General features: G+C 35.4%; 1 protein-coding gene across 4 annotated transcripts in view; it reads right to left on the bottom strand.

Annotated features, from left to right (window-relative positions):
• Positions 1 to 21249, bottom strand: part of LOC106868726 (peroxisomal trans-2-enoyl-CoA reductase) — a 55775-nt gene that overhangs the window by 7549 nt on the left and 26977 nt on the right. For all 4 annotated transcript variants that reach the window (XM_014914122.3, XM_089359660.1, XM_014914123.3 and 1 more), the window contains 3 exons: positions 12664 to 12745; positions 10618 to 10714; positions 1094 to 1198 (listed from right to left, as the gene is read on the bottom strand). In XM_014914122.3, coding sequence (XP_014769608.1) covers positions 1094 to 1198; positions 10618 to 10714; positions 12664 to 12745 — 284 coding nt within the window. The remainder of the gene's footprint in view (positions 1 to 1093; positions 1199 to 10617; positions 10715 to 12663; positions 12746 to 21249) is intronic.

The following is a 21249-nucleotide window of genomic DNA, read 5'->3' as shown; positions in this document are numbered from 1 at the left end:
GATCCATATAATCGATGGTCCTCTTGCTCCGAAACTTCAGGCCTTGTTCCTATAGCAGAAAGGATTATTTATCAAATCTCTAAATTTACAGTAGCTACAGGCTACAGGATCTTTTGTCTCTTACTTGTTTCAGGCATTTGATTGTGGCCATGCTGGGACACTGTCTTGAAGGGTTTTAGTCAAACAAATCAGCATGAGTACTTATGCTTTTTATTCTTCTTAGTTTGTAATTTATTCTGTTGGTTTCTTTTGCTGAACAGCTAAGTTACAGGGATGTAAACAAACTAACACCAATTTGCCTAGCAGTGGGTGGCAGACATAAAGACACACATACACATATATATATATTGTGTGTTTGTGTGTGTGTGTATTATATTCTATTTATATATATATATATTCTGTTCTATTTTCTCTCTCTCTCTCTCTCTCTCTCTCTCTCTCTCTCTCTCTCTCTCTCTCTCTCTCTCTCTCTCTCTCTCTCTCTCTCTCTCTATATATATATATATATATATATATATATATATATATATATATATATATATATATATGTATATATATATACATACACACACAATATATATATGTATATATATATATATATATATATATATATATATATATATATATATATATATATATATATATATATATATATATATATATACACACAATATATATCTGTATGTATGTATACATACATACATGCATACATGTATGCATGCATGACAGGCTTCTACCATTTCTGACAATCAAATTCCCTCACAATGCATTGGTTAGCTCAGAGCCATGGTAGAAGACAATTGCCCAAAGTGCTATACAAATGTAAGTTTAGTGACAAATTTAATAGTAGAATCGTGTAGTCTATAAGAATCCTTGTTACTTAAGTAACGGAAATCCCACCATGCAGAATAAAACAAAAAAAACATTCATTTAATATTTCAGTTTTAAATACTATGCATATTTTAGATATATGGATATTATCTGATATTTTAAGAGTTGAAATTGCCAACACTTGGAATATCATACAACATCTAGGTGTCTAGATATATAATGACACACATCTGATTAACAAAACTTATTAATTTTGACTTACCTCTTCAGGTTGACCAAGTCTTTTGGCTGGGATTAAGGGTCTGCACATAGTGAATACATCAGTATTACCATAGTTAGCAGCAGCAGTCTTGGAATAAATTATTCCCTAAATACAGTAAAAAATAAAAAGAATCAAAATATTACTATGGTTTTGTTTTTCTTAATATATCTAAAAAGCAATGTAACTTTGTAAACCTGAGAAAAAATTGAGTTGAGCACATGCATGGAAACAACAGAAAATATCTTCACAAATGAAAGTATTGATTGAGCTGAAGGATAAAGAGTAAAGGTTAAAAATTGTTGTTTAACATCAATTCAGCCATGACTGAGCAGATTTATCATCAAAGGCACTCCAACCATGCCCCTTCTCCACTTTTGTACATTAATGATTACATTGCTTAATGTTTCTTTCATTTCATAAGATGGTAGGACACAATTTGTGAGTGATTTAGCTGTTATTTCTAACAGAGAAGTTCTAGAATGTAATAATGAGTATATATATGTGGGTAATTTATGAGTATGCATGGAGAGAGAGGTTGCTGTCTGTGAGTGCACATATATACATAGATATATGAGTGTATATGTGATAATCAATATGAATGTGTGTGTATATGCATGATAATGAGTATGTGTTTGTGGGGCAGGGTGGTGTATTGATGTATGTGCATGTGTATGTTTGTGATAATCAGTCTATACATGTGCATATGTTTGCGGGCACTGTTCAATAATGAATTTCTTACATTGTTTCAAGTGAAGCACTAGAATCTGAAGTAATGTGCAATGGTCTGTATTGGCAAATGCCAATTCAATACAGTTCTTAAAAGGGAATAACTTTGTAAGCATAAGGTACCCAAGGAGCAGGATTGCTGTTAAGGGAGGCAACAGATTAAGCCAACCATCCCAGAATGGAAACATTCCCTTCAATAAGCCCCCACTTTGTTTTCATCAACCAAACATCACTCACACAGCTTTGGTTGACTTGAGGCTATGGTAGAAGACAGAGATCAAGATTCTGCATAGTGAGATAGAACTTAAAACCATGAAGCTGCAAAGCCATGTCAGCAATAATGTCTCATACAGTCAACAGTTAAATACTTAATATTTCTTTTACATAGGTGCAGGCGTGACTGTGTGGTAAGAAGCTTGCTTCCCAATCACATGGTTCCCGGTTTAGTCCTACTGTGTGGCAACTTGGGAAAGTGTCTTCTATGATAGCTTCAGGTAGACCAAAGCCTTGTGAGTGGACTTGGTAGACAGAAATTGAAAGAAGCCTGTCATATTACTTTTGCCTAGCATAGCTGTTTCATAATGTTGTTTATTTCAAGTAGTGAACATGACCTAAGGTGTAGTTTAAGCCAACTCCAGAAAGACCTCACAGCATTTAACCATTCAACATTCAGATTTCTCTGTCAAACGTAATGCTTATTTATTCACATTGATTCGAATTAGTCATGCATTACTTTGTAGCTTTGAGATTTCAATGAAGTGATTATTTATTTTTAGAATAATGCTTTAGGTAGGGTAGGTATGAGAGGCCAGATCTGGCCAGTTTGAATATTAAAAAGGGAGAATATTTAGGGCTGATCTTTTATCCTTTACCTTTTCCTCATTTCAGTCACCAGACTGCAGCCATGCTGGAGTACCACCATGAAGGATTTTGAGTTGTATGTATTGATCCCAGCACTTATTTTTTAAAGCCTGCTACTTATTCTGACAGCCCCTTTTGCTGAACTGCTAAATCATGGGGATGTAAACACACCAGCACTGATTATCAAGCGGTGGTGGAGGGACAAACACAAACACACATACGTAGATATATACATTTACATGACAGGCTTCTTTCAGTTTCCATCTATCAAATCCACTCACAAGCCTGGGGCTGTAGTAGAAGACATTTGCTAAAGGTGTCATGCAGTGAGACTGAACCCAAAACTATGTGGCTGGGAAGCAAGCTTCTTATTTCTTTACTGCCCACAAGGGGACAAACAAGGACAGACAAAGGGATTAAGTCGATTATATCAACACCAGTGCGTAACTGGTACTTATTTAATCGACCCCGAAAGAATAAAAGGCAAAGTCAACCTCGGCGGAATTTGAACTCAGAACATAGCGGCAGACGAAATACCGCTAAGCATTTTGCCCGGTGTGCTAACGTTTCTGCCAGCTCACCGCCTTAACTCGTAGAATAGTAAATATGCTAAGACAATCTGAAAACAGTAGAAACTTGTAAAGGTTTACCGATCTTTATGAATTTTTGGGTTAACGGACTTGAGTTAACGGGAGCTAAATGTAACGGAAATTTGAGTGCATCCAATATGCCTGAGTGTCTTTTGTGCCATTAAATATGATAATGGTAATGGTTTTCAAGTAAAGCCAAATGATTCATTAAAAATGGTAACAGCTACAAAAAAAAAAGAGAAAAATACCAAATAGAGGATTGAAGACACAATAATAACAAGACATTAGAAGTCCAAATAGTTCAACAGCCAGTAGAACTAACAGAACAAGTTAACAGTACTAACATAGGCACAGGAGTGGCTGTGTGGTAAGTAGCTTGCTTACCAACCACATAGTACCAGATTCAGTCCCACTGTGTGGCACCTTGGGCAAGTGTCTTCTACTATAGCCTTGGGCCGACCAAAGCCTTGTGAATGGAGTTGGTAGACGGAAACTGAAAGAAGACTATCGTAATATATATATATATATATATATATATATATATATACATACACACACACACACACACACACACACATATATATATATATATATATATATATATATATATATACTGAAATAGGGTAAAATTAATAATTAATCATTTTACCAAGTAGTTTGGTATGTTAAAAGAACCATTATCGGTAAATTTATACAAAAATTTAATAATTATAAGCATAATTATAATTAGGGTTCAGCAGAAATTGCTTCACCACATACCAAAATTTAGAAATAGCAGTTAAATACTATTCCACTACCATAAGATATCTCCCAGACAGCTATATTTCCATATATGTATGTATATGTTTGTGTGTCTATGTTTGTCCCCGCAACATCCTTTGACAACCGATGCTGGTGTGTTTATATCCCTGTAACTTAGGGTTCAGCAAAAGAGACTGATAGAATAAGTACTAGGCTTATAAAGAATAAGTCCTGGGGTCGATTTGCTCGACTGAAGGCGGTGACTGAAACAAAGAAAAGAATAAAAGAATATATATGTATGTGTGGTGGGGTGTCTTCATGTGTTTACATCCCTGTAGCCTAGTGGTCCAGCAAAAAAAAGACTGATAGAATAAGTACCAGCTTAACAGTAAATAAGGACTGGGGTCAACTGATTCAAATAAAAATTCTTCAAGGCAGTACCCCCACCATGGCCACAGTCTAATGACTGAAGCAAGTAAAAGATAAAAGTTAGTAATATATGAGAACGGAAGAGCTCTCATGACATTTGAAGGATCTTCCAAATCAATGAAATTAGTATAACTGATGCCCAACCTGAACATCCCTGTAGGTTGAGGTCCTCAGCAAAAAGATGGGTGTTGAAGTAGGACCAAATATATTATCCAAATAGGCAGATGTGCTACTTATCATTTCACTCCAACATATTCCCCTCACAGATTCACACACTTATTGCAGCAGTTCTTCAGTTTTTCTAAGCCCTGTAAAAGAACTCAGAAGGCTGGGCCTCTAACTAGGCCTTTTGTGATACCCATAAAGCCAGGAACTTTTCAACACCCCATCATATTGCCAAAAATTGGACTCTGCTAAAGCCACTGAAAGTCAAAGGTAGAGGCGTCAACCAAGGTGATGCATTAGGCCTATCATCCACATATTCAGTTAAGCATAAGATATCATGGAAGCCTTTATATGTTTGTATTTTTACTTCAAAGTCACTGTTGACGCTATTCTTGTAAAGGAATAATAAATATATACTCTACAAAAAGTATTAGTAATCCTTCAAATTAATGTAAAATTGTTTATTATTAAAAGTTGACATAAATGCAAACATCAATACACACACACACACACACACACACACACACACACACACACACACACAATCACACATGTATTTGTACATTTATATGCATTTATACAACAGTCTCTATGTCTGCCTTTAATGCTAAGGTTGCTATCGTGGGATAGCCATTCCATTCCAGCATAGGAAATAAACATCAAATGATGATGACAATGACAATAATGATGGTGGTGGTGGTGGGGTAGGGACAATGATAATGATGTGTGTGCGTGTATGTGTGTGTGTACGTATATTCACACCCATACACTCTCCCCCTCACACACATCTCTGGTATTAGAGGAGATAGAAAATTATATAGATGGGAGTTTCTATGAGATAACTTATTTGAGTAATGAGAAATTATATACACACACACACACACACATATATATATATATATATATATATATATATATATATATATATATATATATATATATATACACACACATATATGTGTGTGCAGGTGTGGCCGTGTGGTTAGAATTTTGTTTATATATATCATATAACAGCTGCCTTCTCATAAACAAGCAAAGTCATTGCTAGAAAGTATCATTGAAATAAGTCATTGATGATGCAGTGTGAGACCCTTATATATATATATATATATATATATATATATATAATATTGGGTCATCCCATAAATAATGTGGGTTTTTTTACCCTTCTTTTATTTTTCAAAATTAAGATAAACAAAGTTCTTTTTAATTTAAAATAAACTCTCCTTTATTTTCTACAATGCTCTTCCATCTATCTGGTAGACTTGCAAGGTCCCTCTTCCAAAATTCACTTATCCATGATGAAAAATACTCCTCCAGTACTGTTCTGACCTCGTCTACCGAATTTATATTTTCTCCATCCAAATGATTTTGATGACTGTGGAATAAATGATAATCAGAAAGGACAATGCTCGGTGAATATGGTGGGTGAGGCACCATTTCCTATTCAAACTGCTCCAGCTTTTGGAATGTCATCCTCACTGTTTGTGACTGGGCATTATCCTAATGGAAGAACACTTTTCGTCTTGAAACCAAAGATAGTCATTTTTTTTCTAGTGCTGACTTAAGCTGCTCAAGCTGTTTGCAGTAGATCTTTGTTATTATTTGGTCTGGGATTAAAATGTCAAAGTGAACTAAACATTTCATATCCCACCAAACAGATAACAACACCTTATGTGTTGGAAACCTGGGGTGCTGGTGTTTTTCCTTTCTCTACCCACTGTCTTCAACGCTTGACATTTTTATAGAGAACCCATTTCTCATCACCAGTCACTATTCGGTCCAAAAAAAGGTTCATTCATAAGATGTGACAACAAAGAGAAGTACACATTCACTCTCTGTACACGATTAGACTTGGAAAGTTTGTGAGGAACCCATTGACCCAATTTTGTGACTTTTCCGATGGCACACAGCTGTTGAATGGCTGAATGACCAAATCCAAGCTTCTCTGCTAGTTCCTCAACAGTTACGATGGGATTTTGTTCCACCAGGGTTTGCTGGATGTCCTTGTCGAGCTCTACAGATCTTCCAGGATGAGACTCGTCTTCTAGGCTGTAGTTTCTGGCTTGGAATTTCTGGAACCACCGTTAACACTGGTTTACACTTATTGTCCGATCCCCATATACTGCATTAATATTCCTCGCACCTTCCATTGCGTTGTTGCTTTTATTGAACTCATAAAAAAAACATGCCGAATATGCTCCTTTGTCTTTCCATTATAGCTTTGAAAAAATAGCTGTTAAAACCAAACTGCACTCTTCAAAACATGCACTAAGAACAAGTGCAAGGTAAAATTACTGTCTGCTTTTATAGCAAGTTGATGCAGGTAGTTTATTCTGGCCCCCTCTAACTTTTAGTTCATGTAATTGAAAAAACCACATTATTTATGGGATGACCCCTATATACTTGGCAGGGAGGGGAGGGCTGAAAAGTTCCTGGCTTTGGGTAAAAGAAAATACAGGAGGATCAGTTAATTATTATGATTTTATTCAACATATTCCTCTCGGATTCACACACTTATTGCAGCAGTCCTTCAGTTTTTCTAAGTCCTGTAAAAAGAACTTGGAAGGTTTGGCCTCCTACCAGGCCTTTCGCAATACCCTTAAAGCCAATGTATGCGTGTGTGTGTGTGTGTGTGTATGTACATATGCACCATATGTCTGAAATTGCTGGTCCAATTAAGTCTCCATCCAAATCATGCTATGAACATTAAATGTATGGATGTGTGTGTGTGTGTGTGTGTGTGTGTGTGTGTGTGTGTGTTTCAAATAAAAACAGAAACAATAAAATGTTGTTTTGCTCATAAAAGAAGTATCAGTTTCAAATTTTGGTACAAGGCCAGCAGTTTTTTGGGGGTGGGGGTGGGGGGCTAAATCAGTTACATTGACCTAAGTGCTTAATTGGTACTTAATTTATTGACTCTGGAAAAATGAAAGGCAAAGTTAACCCTGGCAGCACTTGAACTCAGAACATAAAGATTGAAAAAATGCTGCTAAGTATTTTGCTTGGTGTGGTAATGATTTTACCAGCTTGCCGCCTTTCATAAAAAAGAAATATCAACAGGAAGTTTTTCCTTCCTCTTTTTTGAATATTTATTCTGATATTGCTTGGTTGTTATTTATAATGCATTACCGAATATCTATTTATAAAGCTTCTCCTTATTAAGTTATTTGAGTTATTATGTATGTGTGTGCATGATAATCGGAAGTTATTTTAGATTAATTAACTGCATTAATTGACATATTTCTTTCACTTAATTAAATGATTTAAGTTTTAGATAACAAACTTTATAAACAAATATTGTTTTTTTTAATCTTATTTATTCTTGTATCCTTTTACTGGTTTCATTCATTGGACTATGGTCATGCTGGAGCAGTGCCTTCAAAGGTTTAGTTTGTAATGAGGCTTCTCTTGAATTTCAAACCATCTTGCTCAGATCTCCAGTTTAGGACCATGGCCTAACTATACTGTCTTAAAAAGAAAAGACTAGCTATGAGAAATTGACTGCGTCGCCATAAAATGCATTAACGCCTATGTGAACATGGTTTGACCAATCGGATCAGCTTGTGTATAACCACATAAGCGTGAAAGATATTTTTTATGACTTGAAAGTAAGTTTTGTGAATTTTCCCACCAAATTGCTCTACCAAAGCTTCTAACCTCCTAAACAGAACAACTTCAGGAGCTACACAGAACTGACAGTTTTGTGGTAAGGGGTTTTCACTTTTTCTACTTAATCTGTCTTTGATAAACCACGAAAAATTTTCACATGAATAACTAAAATATTTTGTGCAATGAAGATTGTTAACTATCACATTCTATATCTCATGTATGTTGTGTTATTTAAATAATTGTTTACATATGTATATGCCTTCTTTTTTATCAGAAAAGCAGCATGAAACATTTATGCATCATTGCTATTGTTATTGTTTAGCTCTAGATCAACTTTGACAGAACAAACCTGTGATCAAAGACATACCAACCATGTCATACTGACTTTATATTGGAATCTAAGACTACTAAGTGGAATCTAATTTTCACTTTTAAGACAGTAGAGGGTGATTTAAGGGAAATTTGACAACTATTTCTAGCTGCTTGACAAACAACATAAAAGTACTTTCATTGCTTCAGAATTATGTATGTGTACCCAGGCACAAAGAAGCTAGAACCATTTTGAAACAGCGAGATCTCACCTGCAACCATTATTTAAAAAAAAAGACAACAACATTTTCCCTCTCATTCTTCTCATGCTGATGCCAAGAAGACACTTCGAAGCCAGGAGCTCACAGCAGACTTTTGTCCCTCTGTGATACCACATGCATTGTCTCCAGAGGTTATTGAACCTCACGTGTATGGGAGAGAAGGCTAACTATGCACTGCTGTGAAGATGGCTACTGAAAGCAAACTCCTTGTATGAAGTACCTGTGAATAAACGGTTATTGAATTTACTCTGCCTGAGAACTTCATTTTTTGTATTTCTAGCTTCTTGAATCAACAGAATAATTATAATAGAAGAAGAAGATACTCCAAAAGTATCATAAAAATCTTCCTTACATTATAAAATGGTGACCCATTATATACTCTTTTACTTGTTTCAGTCATTTGACTGCAGCCATGCTGGAGCACCACCTTTAGTCAAGGAAATTGACCCCAGGACTTATTCTTTGTAAGCCTAGTACTTACTCTATCGGTCACTTTTGCTGAACCGCTAAGTTACGGGGACGCAAACACACCAGCATCGGTTGTCAAGCGATGTTGGGGGGAGGGGCAAACACAGACACAAAAACACATATATATATATACGATGGGCTTCTTTCAGTTTCCGTCTACCAAATCCACTCACAAGGCTTTGGTTAGCCCAAGGCTATCGTAGAAGACACTTGCCCAAGGTGCCACACAGTGGGACTGAACCCAGAAACATGTGGTTAGTAAGCAAGCTACTTACCACACAACTAGTATTGGCCAGTGGAATGGGAGATTTGTTGAAGTTTTTAATAATTTGCAATTAAAAATTATATATTAATATCTATACAGTGAATGAATTTTGAAACTAGATAAGCTCTATGGTGGTAGAAAACACTCGGGAGAGCTGAACAGCAGATGGTTTTCAGGGAAGAGACCCTAGTGAGGCAAGTGTTTCAGCCCTTAACTTCTTACACTCTAAGGGGGCTGTGCCAAATCCAGGTCATGACTCCTAGTTATCCTTCTGTTGATACTTTTTAGCCACTTGGATATCAGAGACTTATGCATTTAAACTGCCTGATGATTTCATGTAGTTGTAACTTCTCTCTGTTATCTCAACTTTCAAATTTATATTTGAAGAAGTCATTGTTTAAATGATGTCACATAAACATAAAATATAAGTTAAAATATGTTTCCTTTTTTGATTTTGTATTTTTATTATCACAAAAGAAAAGCTGGTACTTGTAACTAGAATGAGAATATCCCACGTAAAAACATGAAGGACCAGAATAATTTTGCTGATTTGAGTTAAAGCTGAATATTTTGAGTAAATTTTTGTAGGTTTAATGCTGAGTGATAAATGAGATGAACTAGTCAAGCAGAATTAATGAATGTGAATAGAAGATGGAGTGACAGAAGAAGCAACTGTAGGCCAAAACTTAAAATGAGAACAAATGTCAGAGAAGGTTCCTTTGATAGGAAATAAAAAGTGCAGTCATGCAAATAGCTGTATGTTGTTTATGGTTGCTTGGTTAATATTAAGTGTGAAAGCTGCTGAATCATGCGGTAATGTTTGGTACAAAGAGAATATTGAGTCCCTTTGACACATCATATATTTGGTGACATAAAAGATGGAAAATTCAGGAAAGAAAAAAAAAATGATATAATCCTTTCCCCATAAGGCTGAGGTTCTTCATGTGGGCAGTAACACTCAAAAGTGGGAGCTGGGCATGTTGGAAGGAGCAATAGTTTTTAGGGGGAAGTGAGGTAACACAATTAACATACTAATAACAGCAATAATGACAACTTCAATAACAACAAATAACTTACAGGTGCTACAGCATTGACACGAACACCACTCTCAGCCCATTCAACTGATAAAGATTTAGTCAGATTATCAACACCAGCTCGAGCAGCACCAGTGTGGCTACAAACAAAGAGAAAATTAAAGCTTGGTTAAGATTCATTTAACAAAGTTATCTTCTTGTATACAAGTTGCACTCCTGTATAAGTCACATCCCTAAATTTACAGTTAAGTTTTTTCCCTCCACAGTTTTAGCTCTGTCATGTGTATATCCCAATTCTTTTAAGTTAAAATCAAGTATAAAATAGTGAGACTTATACACAAGTAAATATAGTAACTGCTTTATTTTGATCATCCACTATCACTATCATTCTCGCCACCACCACCATTTTCATCATCATTATCATCATTATTATCAACATTTTAGCATTAATTTTTCCTTAATGGCATGGGTTGGATAGATCTGCTGCACTGCAGCACATTATCAAAAATATCACTCTTACACCATTTCTTCTTTGAGGCCAGGCATTGTACAATTTAACCTCATCATTTCCTTCTGCAGTCTTGCTCTTCCACAATCAATACACAACGCTTTTTCACACAGCATTCTCCATCCATTCTTATCACATAGCCAAACTAGCCATACCATCACAGTTATTTCAACTATACCACTTCAAGCAATACTCTTTCTCTCAGCTCTCAGCTCCTCTCTTACATATGTTCAGACTATCATACAGACTAATGTCAAAGACATCTAACAGATACCTTGTATTTAGTCTCTCACAATGACAATAAACAGATAACTTACATTCAATCTGTCATACAGACATCACTGATATCCAACATATCGCTTAAGGTCAGATGTGTCATGAAGGCCAACATTACAGATATCAAACACATCATTTGTGCTTAGCTTCTCATTCATATTCATATTATAGACATCCAACCAAAAGACCATTTATGCTCAGTCTCTCATATAGACTAACTTTACAAGCATCTAATAGACCATTTATGCTCAGTCTCTCATATAGACTAACTTTAAAAGCATCTAATAGACCATTTGTGCTCAGCCTCTCCTTCAAAAATTCCATGTTTCTTGAAATTTAACAACCCTATTTCTGACTATGCACACTTTCCTCTTTATGGCTCTTTCACCACTGACTTCTCTGTCTTGTGTTTTATCTAGTGTATGATCGCACTGGATCATTGCATCCCGCAGGATTTTGCAATTCTCATTTTCGGTGACTCCCTCTGGAGTTTGCTTATACCATGTCTCCTTCTGGAGTTTGCTCATACCACGTCTCCTTCTGGAGTTTGCTCATTATTATTATTGTTGTTGTTATTATAACAACAACAACAGGGTGTGAGCTAGCACATCCATTACTGTGCAGACAAAATGTTTAGTGGCATTTTTTCTGGATCTTACATTTTGAGTTCAAATCCTACCAAAGTTAACTTTGTCATTCATCCTTTTGGAGTTAATATAATAAAACAGTCAAGTACTGAGATCTATATAGCTGACCTACTTCTCTCAAAATTACCAAACTTGTGCCAAAATTATAAAGAATTGTTATTGCTTAGGTGGTAAGTTGGCAGATTCATTATTGCATCAAATGAAATGCTTTGTGGCATTTCTACCAGCTTTCTATGTTCTAAATTCAAATCCCACTGTGATAAACTTTGCCTTTCATCCTTTCAGGATCTATAAAATAAGTACCAGTTTAGCACTGGGGTCAAAGTAACTGCCCAACTGACAAAATTTCAGGTGCATCTATAGTAGGAAGAATTATTATTTCTAATACAACTACTACTACAAACAGCTCAGTTTGTTACACAGGTTAACATTATAAATACCCAACAGATTACTTGAGCTCAGATTCTCAGCATTACAATCATATACACCAGATCACTTGTGCTTTGTCTCTCATACAGACTAACATTACAGGCATCCAACACATCAACCTGTGTTTCATACAACCAAACACCACACACATCCAACAGATTACATTCTCCTTATTTCTGTTCATCCTCTTCAGATCATTTATACTCAATGTCCATAAATAATAACTTACCTCATCATAGGAAAACCCTTCCACATATCAGCAATGATGTTGACTATTGATCCACCATGCTGCTTCATATACTGGTTGTAAGCTATAATATAATATCGGCAACAACCTTTTTAATAAGGGTCATAAAACATTAATCAATGTTTGAATAATAAAGAAAAAGTTGTATAAATTAAGAGAAATATTCGGGATGATTAGGCACAGGTGTGGCTGTGTGGTAAGAAGTTTGTTTCCCAACCACATGGTTTCGGGTTCAGTCTCACTGTGTGGTACCTTGGGCAAATGTCTTCTATTATAATCTCAGGCCAACCACAATCTTGTAAGTGGATTTGGTAGACAAAAACTGAAAGAAGCCCATTGTATATATCATCATCAATTTATGATAATAATAATAATAAGATATATATATACATATATATATTTCATGTGTGTATGTCATTTCCCTACCATCTCTTGACAACTGGTGTTGGTATGGTTACGTCCCTGTAACTTAGTGTTTTGGTGATAGAGATCAATATAATAAGTACTGGGCTTAAGAAAATAAGTACAAGGATCAATTCATTCAGACCATCCAATCTTTTGCTCATATAGAATTACCAGAATGAGAGCACTACATTATCCAATAAGTCGTAACTTTTAAGACAACAAAGGGTGGTTTATTGGAGATTTAACAGCTATTTCTGGCAGATTGCATGACCATGTAGAGGGTTTCTTGTTAGTTTGTGTTTTGGAATGTTAAATGGATTGATATAATCAAGGAACATGGTCTTAAAACATTACATTAAGATGTAATGCAACTTTAAAGTACTGTATTAATCATGGTACATCATCATTATCATTGTCACCATCATAATCATTTAATGTCAATGTCCTATGCAAGTGTATTATTGGCCAGAAACTGAACTGAAATGTTAATGCTGTGACTCTTGCTTAGGAACATACTAACAGGAAATATTACATGCAAAACCAGAGGGCAAAAACTATTGTGGTGAGTCAAAAATTTGGAGTGGACAGTGATTGTGTTGAGTCAAAAGTTTTGCAATATTTTGGTCACTGGTTTGTCAAGTTATGACAAAAGCAGCCTAGCGTCCATAGTTAATTTCCTGAACTTGCAACATACCATAAATGAAGAGGAATTGAAAGCTTCAGTGATGGAGTTCTTCCCTTTGAAGGACAAGAAATGGTATCAGCATGGTATCAAAGAACTGGCAGAAAGGTGCTACATGATGGTCTCTACTTTGAATGCTAGGTTGCGTTTGTTGTAACTTGATAAATAAAACAGATAATTTACAAAATATTGACAAACTTCAGACGCAGCACAATATAAGTACACTAGATATTCTAATCACTTTTTATAAAATGTACAAGAGAGCAGGATTTCTCATTCAATCCACCTTCAAGAAAACACAAGGATAGTAGTTTTGTTGAAGAAGATCAAAAGATGACAGCAGCCATCTACTATGAGAAATGTTTTACCATGTACACCAGAAAGAAAAAGGAAAAGAAAGAACAGCTAAAGACAAAGTGATTATCATGATGGACTTGGTTAACAGACAAGTACAGCACATCAAATGGTAGCAATGTTTGATATAATCTCACAGACAGACTATTTGTAAACCTAGGTAAAATAATGGAGAATAAAAAACTTACAGGTTCACTTTTCCTCAACTTCTTTCAAGAGATCTTACTAAATGTTTGATCCAATTCTTCCTTTCAAAAACTGCAATCCTTCCTTACTGTTCTCCAAAAAGCAATCCAAATCAGACAACAATTACACTAATGTCACCCATTTATCTAAGGTTGACTTATTCCTAAATCATTAGATGCTTATTGCTGTTCAGCCCCAATCAAGTAGACCTATGACAAAAAGCATTCCAGTCATGACAATCCTGTCTTATTTTCAGATACAGGGTATCTAGAACTATATTACCCAATGTATATTTCCCCCCCCCACTGTTTTTTATGGTGGTAAGCAGTCATTTGGAGGAGATTTGGCTGTAATTTCTAGATCGAGTGACCATACAATAGTTCCCTCATTGGCTAGATAGTGTAGTTCTCAAGTGATACTGCCATTATAGTTCTTAATGAAAAATAATGACTTGATGATGGTGACGACAACAATGTCAACAACGATAACGTAATGACCAGATGGTGATGATGTTATTACAGCTCTTATTAAAAATGTGAAATCTCTTGTAAAACATGAGCAACTAAGAAAAATTTCTTTGAAGGATTTTTTTTTTACATTTGTTATGTCTTTTAAATACCAATCAAAAAGACATAACAAATACTCTTTTTTTTTTTACTCTTTTACTTGTTTCAGTCTTTTGACTGTGGCCATGCTGGAGCACCGCCTTTTAGTCGAGCAAATCGACCCCAGGACTTATTCTTTAGAAGCCTAGTACTTATTCTATCGTTCTCTTTTGCCGAACCGCTAAGTTACGGGGACATAAACACACCAGCATCGGTTGTCAAGCGATGTTGGGGGGACAAACACACACATACAAACACACACACACACATACATATATATATATATACATATATACGACGGGCTTCTTTCAGTTTCCGTCTACCAAATCCACTCACAAGGCTTTGGTCGGCCCGAGGCTATAGTAGAAGACACTTGCCCAAGATGCCTCGCAGTGGGACTGAACCCGGGACCGTAAAAAAATTTTTCTTAGTTGCTCATGTTTTACAAGAGATTTCACTTGGAATTGTGTACTAGGACTAAGACATCATAGTAGCATCACTATACCCATTAAAACTCCCATAAACACTAATGTGTTCATTCTCATACTTTATTATTATTTTGTGATTATAATATATATTATTAGGAAACAGTATTTCAATACTCTACAGTGAAATAGAGTATCAGTAATTATGTGGTAAACATACAATAAAATACTTTGACACCTAGTAAATATATAGTGTTTCGAAACAATCAACCCATGCCAGCATAGAAAACAGATATTAAATAACAACAACATTGACTATGATGACAATGACTACAATGACAACAAAGACGGTGGTGGTGGCGACAACAATGGTGTAACTGAGGTTTGTTTTTAATTGCTACAATACATTACTATGATACAATTGTATTAAAAAAAAAATAAGGTTATAAAGATTTTTTTTTTGTATAATACTGATCCAATGGTTTTATATATCTGAATAACCTATAAAATTTTTATTATATATGATACAAAAGTAGTGAGCTGGCAGAATCGTTAGCTCACTGGGCAAAATGCTTAGTGGTGTTTCATCTGTCTTTATGTTCTGAGTTTAAATTCCCCTTAGGTTAATCTTCTTACCTTTCATACTTTTGGGGTCAATAAAATAAGTAACACTTAAGCACACTGGGGTTGATATTATCACCTGGCCTCCCTCTTCTGAACTTGCAGGCCTTATGCCAAAATTTGAAACCATCATATGTGACACTGTTAGGAGATTAAAATGTTTATGTCAACAGAGTTGCTACATTTCCAGCACTTGTTCAGTTCACTTGTTTGCTAAATTTCGATAGGATATTTACAAGAAAAATCTATCATTTTCATTTTTTCACTTCACTGAGCTGGCAGAATTGTTAGCACATTGGATAGACTCAGTGGCATTTTGTCAATCTTCACATTCTCAGTTCAAATTCTACTTAGGTCAACTTTGCCTTTCCTCCTTTTGGGGTTGATGAAACATGTACCAGTTAAGCACTGGGGTCAGTGTAATCAACTAGCGCCCTCCCACAAAATTTCAGGCTTTTTGCTTATAATAGAAAGCATTATTATTATTATTATTATTATTATTATTATTATTGTTATTATTATTATTATTATTATTATTATTATTATTATTATTATTATTATTATTATTATTATTATTATTATTATTATTATTATTATTATTATTATTATTATTATTATTATTATTATTATTATTATTATTATTATTATTATTATTATTATTAAGATGGTGAGCTGGCAGAATCGTTAGCATGTCAGGGAAAATGTTTTACAGCATTTCGTCTGTCTTTACATTCTGAGTTCAAATTCCACTGAGGTCAACTTTTCCTTTCATCCTTTTGGGGTTGATAAAACAAGTACCAGTTAGGGGTTGATGTAATTGACTATCCCACTCCCCTAAATTTCAGGCCTTGTACCTCGAGTAGAAAGGATTATTATTATTAGTAGTAGTAGTAGTAGTATTGAGTGAGAGAGCAGTGCATGTCATCAAAGTGACACCAAGGTAAAATATACGAAGCCCAATATACCCATCATAATTACCTATCTGATAAGAGTACACCAGGCACATGCATCACAAACTATATGTGCACATGGTTATCTCATATCAAGATAAATAGCGCATGACCTTGCAAGTGAGACCCAGTTAGAATTTCTCATCCTGCTCAAAAGTTCCCTGAATAAGGGTTGTTTAAGGATGATGAACAAAACACCCATGTTTCAAATCCCAAAGAATTTTTGTCAACATATGGCTATGATGCTCCCCCACTACTTCTGCTCATGATCAGAGGTGCACATATCATGAGCCATTAAGGGACATGATCAACTGGTTAAGGTCAAACAACTGACAAGCAAATCCGTGGTATTGAGCACAATATTTGTTGTAGCCTATCTTTTACACTAAAACAAAACAATGTACATGATAACATTTCCAATCAGTTAAGATCAGAAGCCATGAGAGCCACTGCCTGGTACTGCATCAGGGCATGCAAATCTGTGGTATTGGCAGAATATTTGCTGTAGCCCATCTTTTATACCAAGACAAAACATACACATGATAACACTTCTAATTAGTTAAGATCAGAAGCTGTGAGTTATTATTGGTGGCTAGTGACATATAAAAGACACCCATGCCAGTGACATGTAAAAGGCACTCACTATGGGAACCAGTATTAAGGAAGGATAGAAAAATATTAGATTTATAAGCCCTAAAATTCACTCCATAATTGCCCACGGACATATGGCATAGTGGCTAAGAGCACGGGCTACTAACCCCAAGATTCTGTAGTTCAATTCCAAGCAGTGATCTCAACAACAACAACAACAACAACAATAATAATAATAATAATAATAGCATCAAAAAATACCTCAGGAATGAGAACCCAGGTTCGAAGTTTCCCCAAGACACCTGATGAAGGCTGAAGGGTATATCAGTCGAAACTTGTTAACAACAAACAAGATGAGGACAAATATCTATCAAATGTAAATAATGTAAGTTTCTTTCAGTTTACATCTACCAAATCCACCCACAAGGCTTTGGTCAGCCTCAGGCTATAGTAGAAGACACTTGCTCAAAGTGCCAAGCAATTGGACTGAACCTAGAAGCATGTGGTTGGGAAGCATGCTTCTTACCACATGCAACTATATATATATCTATATATCATCATAATCATCATCATCATCATCATCGTTTGATGTCCATTTTCTATGCTGGTATGGGTTAGACAGTTTGATTGGAGATGGTAAACCAGAGAGCTGCACCAGGTGCTTGTCTGATTTTGGCTTGGTTTCTATGGTTGGATGCCCTTCCTAACACCAACCCACTCCACAGAGTGTACTGGGTGCCTTTTACATGTCACCAGTATGCATGCCTTTTATGTGTCATTGGCATGGGTGCCATTTACAAGTCACCAACATGAGTGCCTTTTACATGTCACTAGCACAGCATGGGTGCCTTTCATGCATTGCCAGCAGTAGCTAGGACCATGATTTCACTAGCCTGACATGTCTTCTCAAGTACAGCAATTCACCAGAATTCATTTGTCATTGCCTCTGTGAGACTCAACATCCAATAATCATGTTTCACCACCTAGTCCACGTCTTCCTGGGTCTACCTCTTCCACAAGTTCCACAATTAGATATTGGCACTTCTTTATGCAGCTGTCCTTGTCCATATGTATCATGTGGCCATACCAGCACAGTCTTCTCTCCTGCACACTTACATCTGATGTCACTTATACTCAATTTATATATATATATATATATATATATATATATATATATATATATATATATATATATATATATATATATATATATATATATAATGAAATAGAGAGAGGGGGGAGAGAGATGTGTATTTCAGTATTTCATTTTTTGTCTGTCTACTAAAAGCTTACCAGACAGAACAAAGTGATAGCTTTCAAAAGAAGTTTAGATTTTCCTATGCTAGGCAGGAAATATACAGTTAACTGGGTTTTGTTAGGAGTGGAAAATAATGATTTTAACATTTCAAACATTTTATACAATGTGATAAAACAGAAATGCAACTGACTTAACAATACTTATTTATTTTAATCACCATACTCTTTACTGAGACCAACTTTTAAAAAGGTTGAAATCATATTAACAGGTGGTTTTGGCACTGGTGATGGTGGGGATTTGTCTTCCTGCTAGTGATATAAACAAGCATGCATATTGCACCAAAAGCCCATATGAGAGTTTCTCTTGTGGTATCTACTGCAGTATAGCTTGTTCTAACAGAACATCCACATTTGAGTGGGAATAAATATTGCCTCTTGGTATTAATACTGCCTCTTTTACTAATATATATTTTTTAACAAGTTCACTGGCTAATTGCAACACCAGTGACTGTTCAGGTACTGATTTTCTATATATCACTGGCAGGGAGGTGAGTCACTGCTGTCTCTAGCAGTCGAGCATCCATCACTGATGAGATCGAGTAAAGTTGAAATCACATGATCTGGTGGTCTCAGCACTGGAGTTGGTAGGGTCTTCTCTCCCTGCTAGCAACATAAACAAGCATGCATTTTGCACCAAAAGCCTATATGAGAGTTTTTCTCATGGTATCAACCACAGTATAGTTTGTTCTAACGAACATTCAGATTTAAATGGGAATAAATATAACTTCTCAATATTAATACTACCTCTGTTGCTAATGTATATTTTTTAACAACTTTTAAGAGTATTTAAATATAAATACATGGCCACTACTTTAAGGAAAGAGGACAGAGAAAGGGGGTTAAATCTAGTATTTGATTGTTATTTATTTTATCTGGCCTCCATTATTTGATCTGTCCAATACAGGAGGCCCTATCAAGAGGTTGTGCTCCACTGGCATACAACCCACCACTCTGCCACAAGGACTGAACTTTGTCATCATCATCATCAGTGGTCATAATTCAATACTGCCCATCAATTCACCTCAGCTTTAGTTTAAAACTCTGATGGAAGTCAAAAACTTTGTTTTCTATTCTTGCATGATCAACAAAACGATTTACTAGTAGCAATTAATTATATCATAACTGTGCCTCAGTTTGGTCTAAGTTCAAGTGTTGAAACCTGTAACAACTTAAAAACATTGGCAACTTGTCTTATCAAAAAAAATATCAAAGGAGTGACTGTGTGGTAAGTAGCTTGCTTACCTACCACATGGTTCCAGGTTCAGTCCCACTGTGTTACACTTTGAGCAAATGTCTTCTACTATAGCTTCAGGCCAACCAAAGCCCATCGCGCGCGCGTGTGTGTGTGTGTGTGTGCGTATGTTTGTGTGTTTGTCTCCCTACCATCTGATGCTGGTATGTTTATGTCCCCATTAACTTAGGGTTCAGCAAAAGAGATCAAAAGTACTAGGCTTACAAAGAATAAGTCCTGGGGTCGGTTTGTTTGACTGAAGGTGGTGCTCCAGCATGGCTGCAGTCAAATGACTGAAACAAATAAAAAAAGAATTAAAAAAAAAAAGCTGGCAGAATTGTTAGCATGTTTTGCAGTATTTCTTCCAGCTCTGTATGTCCTGAGTTCAAATTCTGCTGATGTCAGTTTTACCTTTCATCTTTTTGGGGTTGATGAAATAAGTACCAGTTGAGCACTGGGGTCAACGTAACCAACTAGCTCCCACCCTCAAAATTTCAGACCTTGCGCTTATTGCAGAAAGAATATCATAACAATAGCTCTGTCATTGATTTATATTATTTTTGTGACTTTTTTTACACACACACACACACATGCTAAAAGAAAAATAAATCAATTAAGAGGTCAGTGAAACATCTGGTATAAACATATAGAGGTGTATAACAGTTGTGGAGGTGGGTATTATGATGATTTGTTGAAAGAGTTCATAATGATTTATTTACAATAGTTTGTTCAATTTTAACATATAGGCGCTTGGCTGTGTGATTAAGAAGATCATTTCACAAGCCTATTGTTCCATATTAGGTCTTTATTATATGGTACACTGTAGATATTGCCTTCTGCTATAGCTTTGAGTTGTAGAGTTCACTAATACTTTGTAAGTGGAATTTGGTAGAAAGAACTTCTACAGAAGCTTGACATCTCTCTCTCTTTCTCTCTCTCTCTCTCTCTCTCTCTCTCTATATATATATATATATATATATATATATATATATATATATATATATATATATATAAATATTATTATAAAATCTGTTAATTAATCATATATTAATTAATATCGATTAATTATCAGGAGGCCAGCACATCTAAAGAATCAAAGAGATTCAGAAATATTATCTGCAATCTCAGGGGATTAAGGTACATTTTAAAAAATAACGTCGACCACTAATGTGGACAATTAATGCGCTAGAAATAGATCACA

The sequence above is a fragment of the Octopus bimaculoides genome, chromosome 1 (genome assembly GCF_046866305.1).
Source record: "Octopus bimaculoides isolate indiv1 chromosome 1, ASM4686630v1, whole genome shotgun sequence".
Taxonomy (NCBI): domain Eukaryota; kingdom Metazoa; phylum Mollusca; class Cephalopoda; order Octopoda; family Octopodidae; genus Octopus; species Octopus bimaculoides.
The sequence above is the reverse complement of the archived record's forward strand: the minus strand, read 5'-3'. Positions and strand labels throughout refer to the sequence as shown.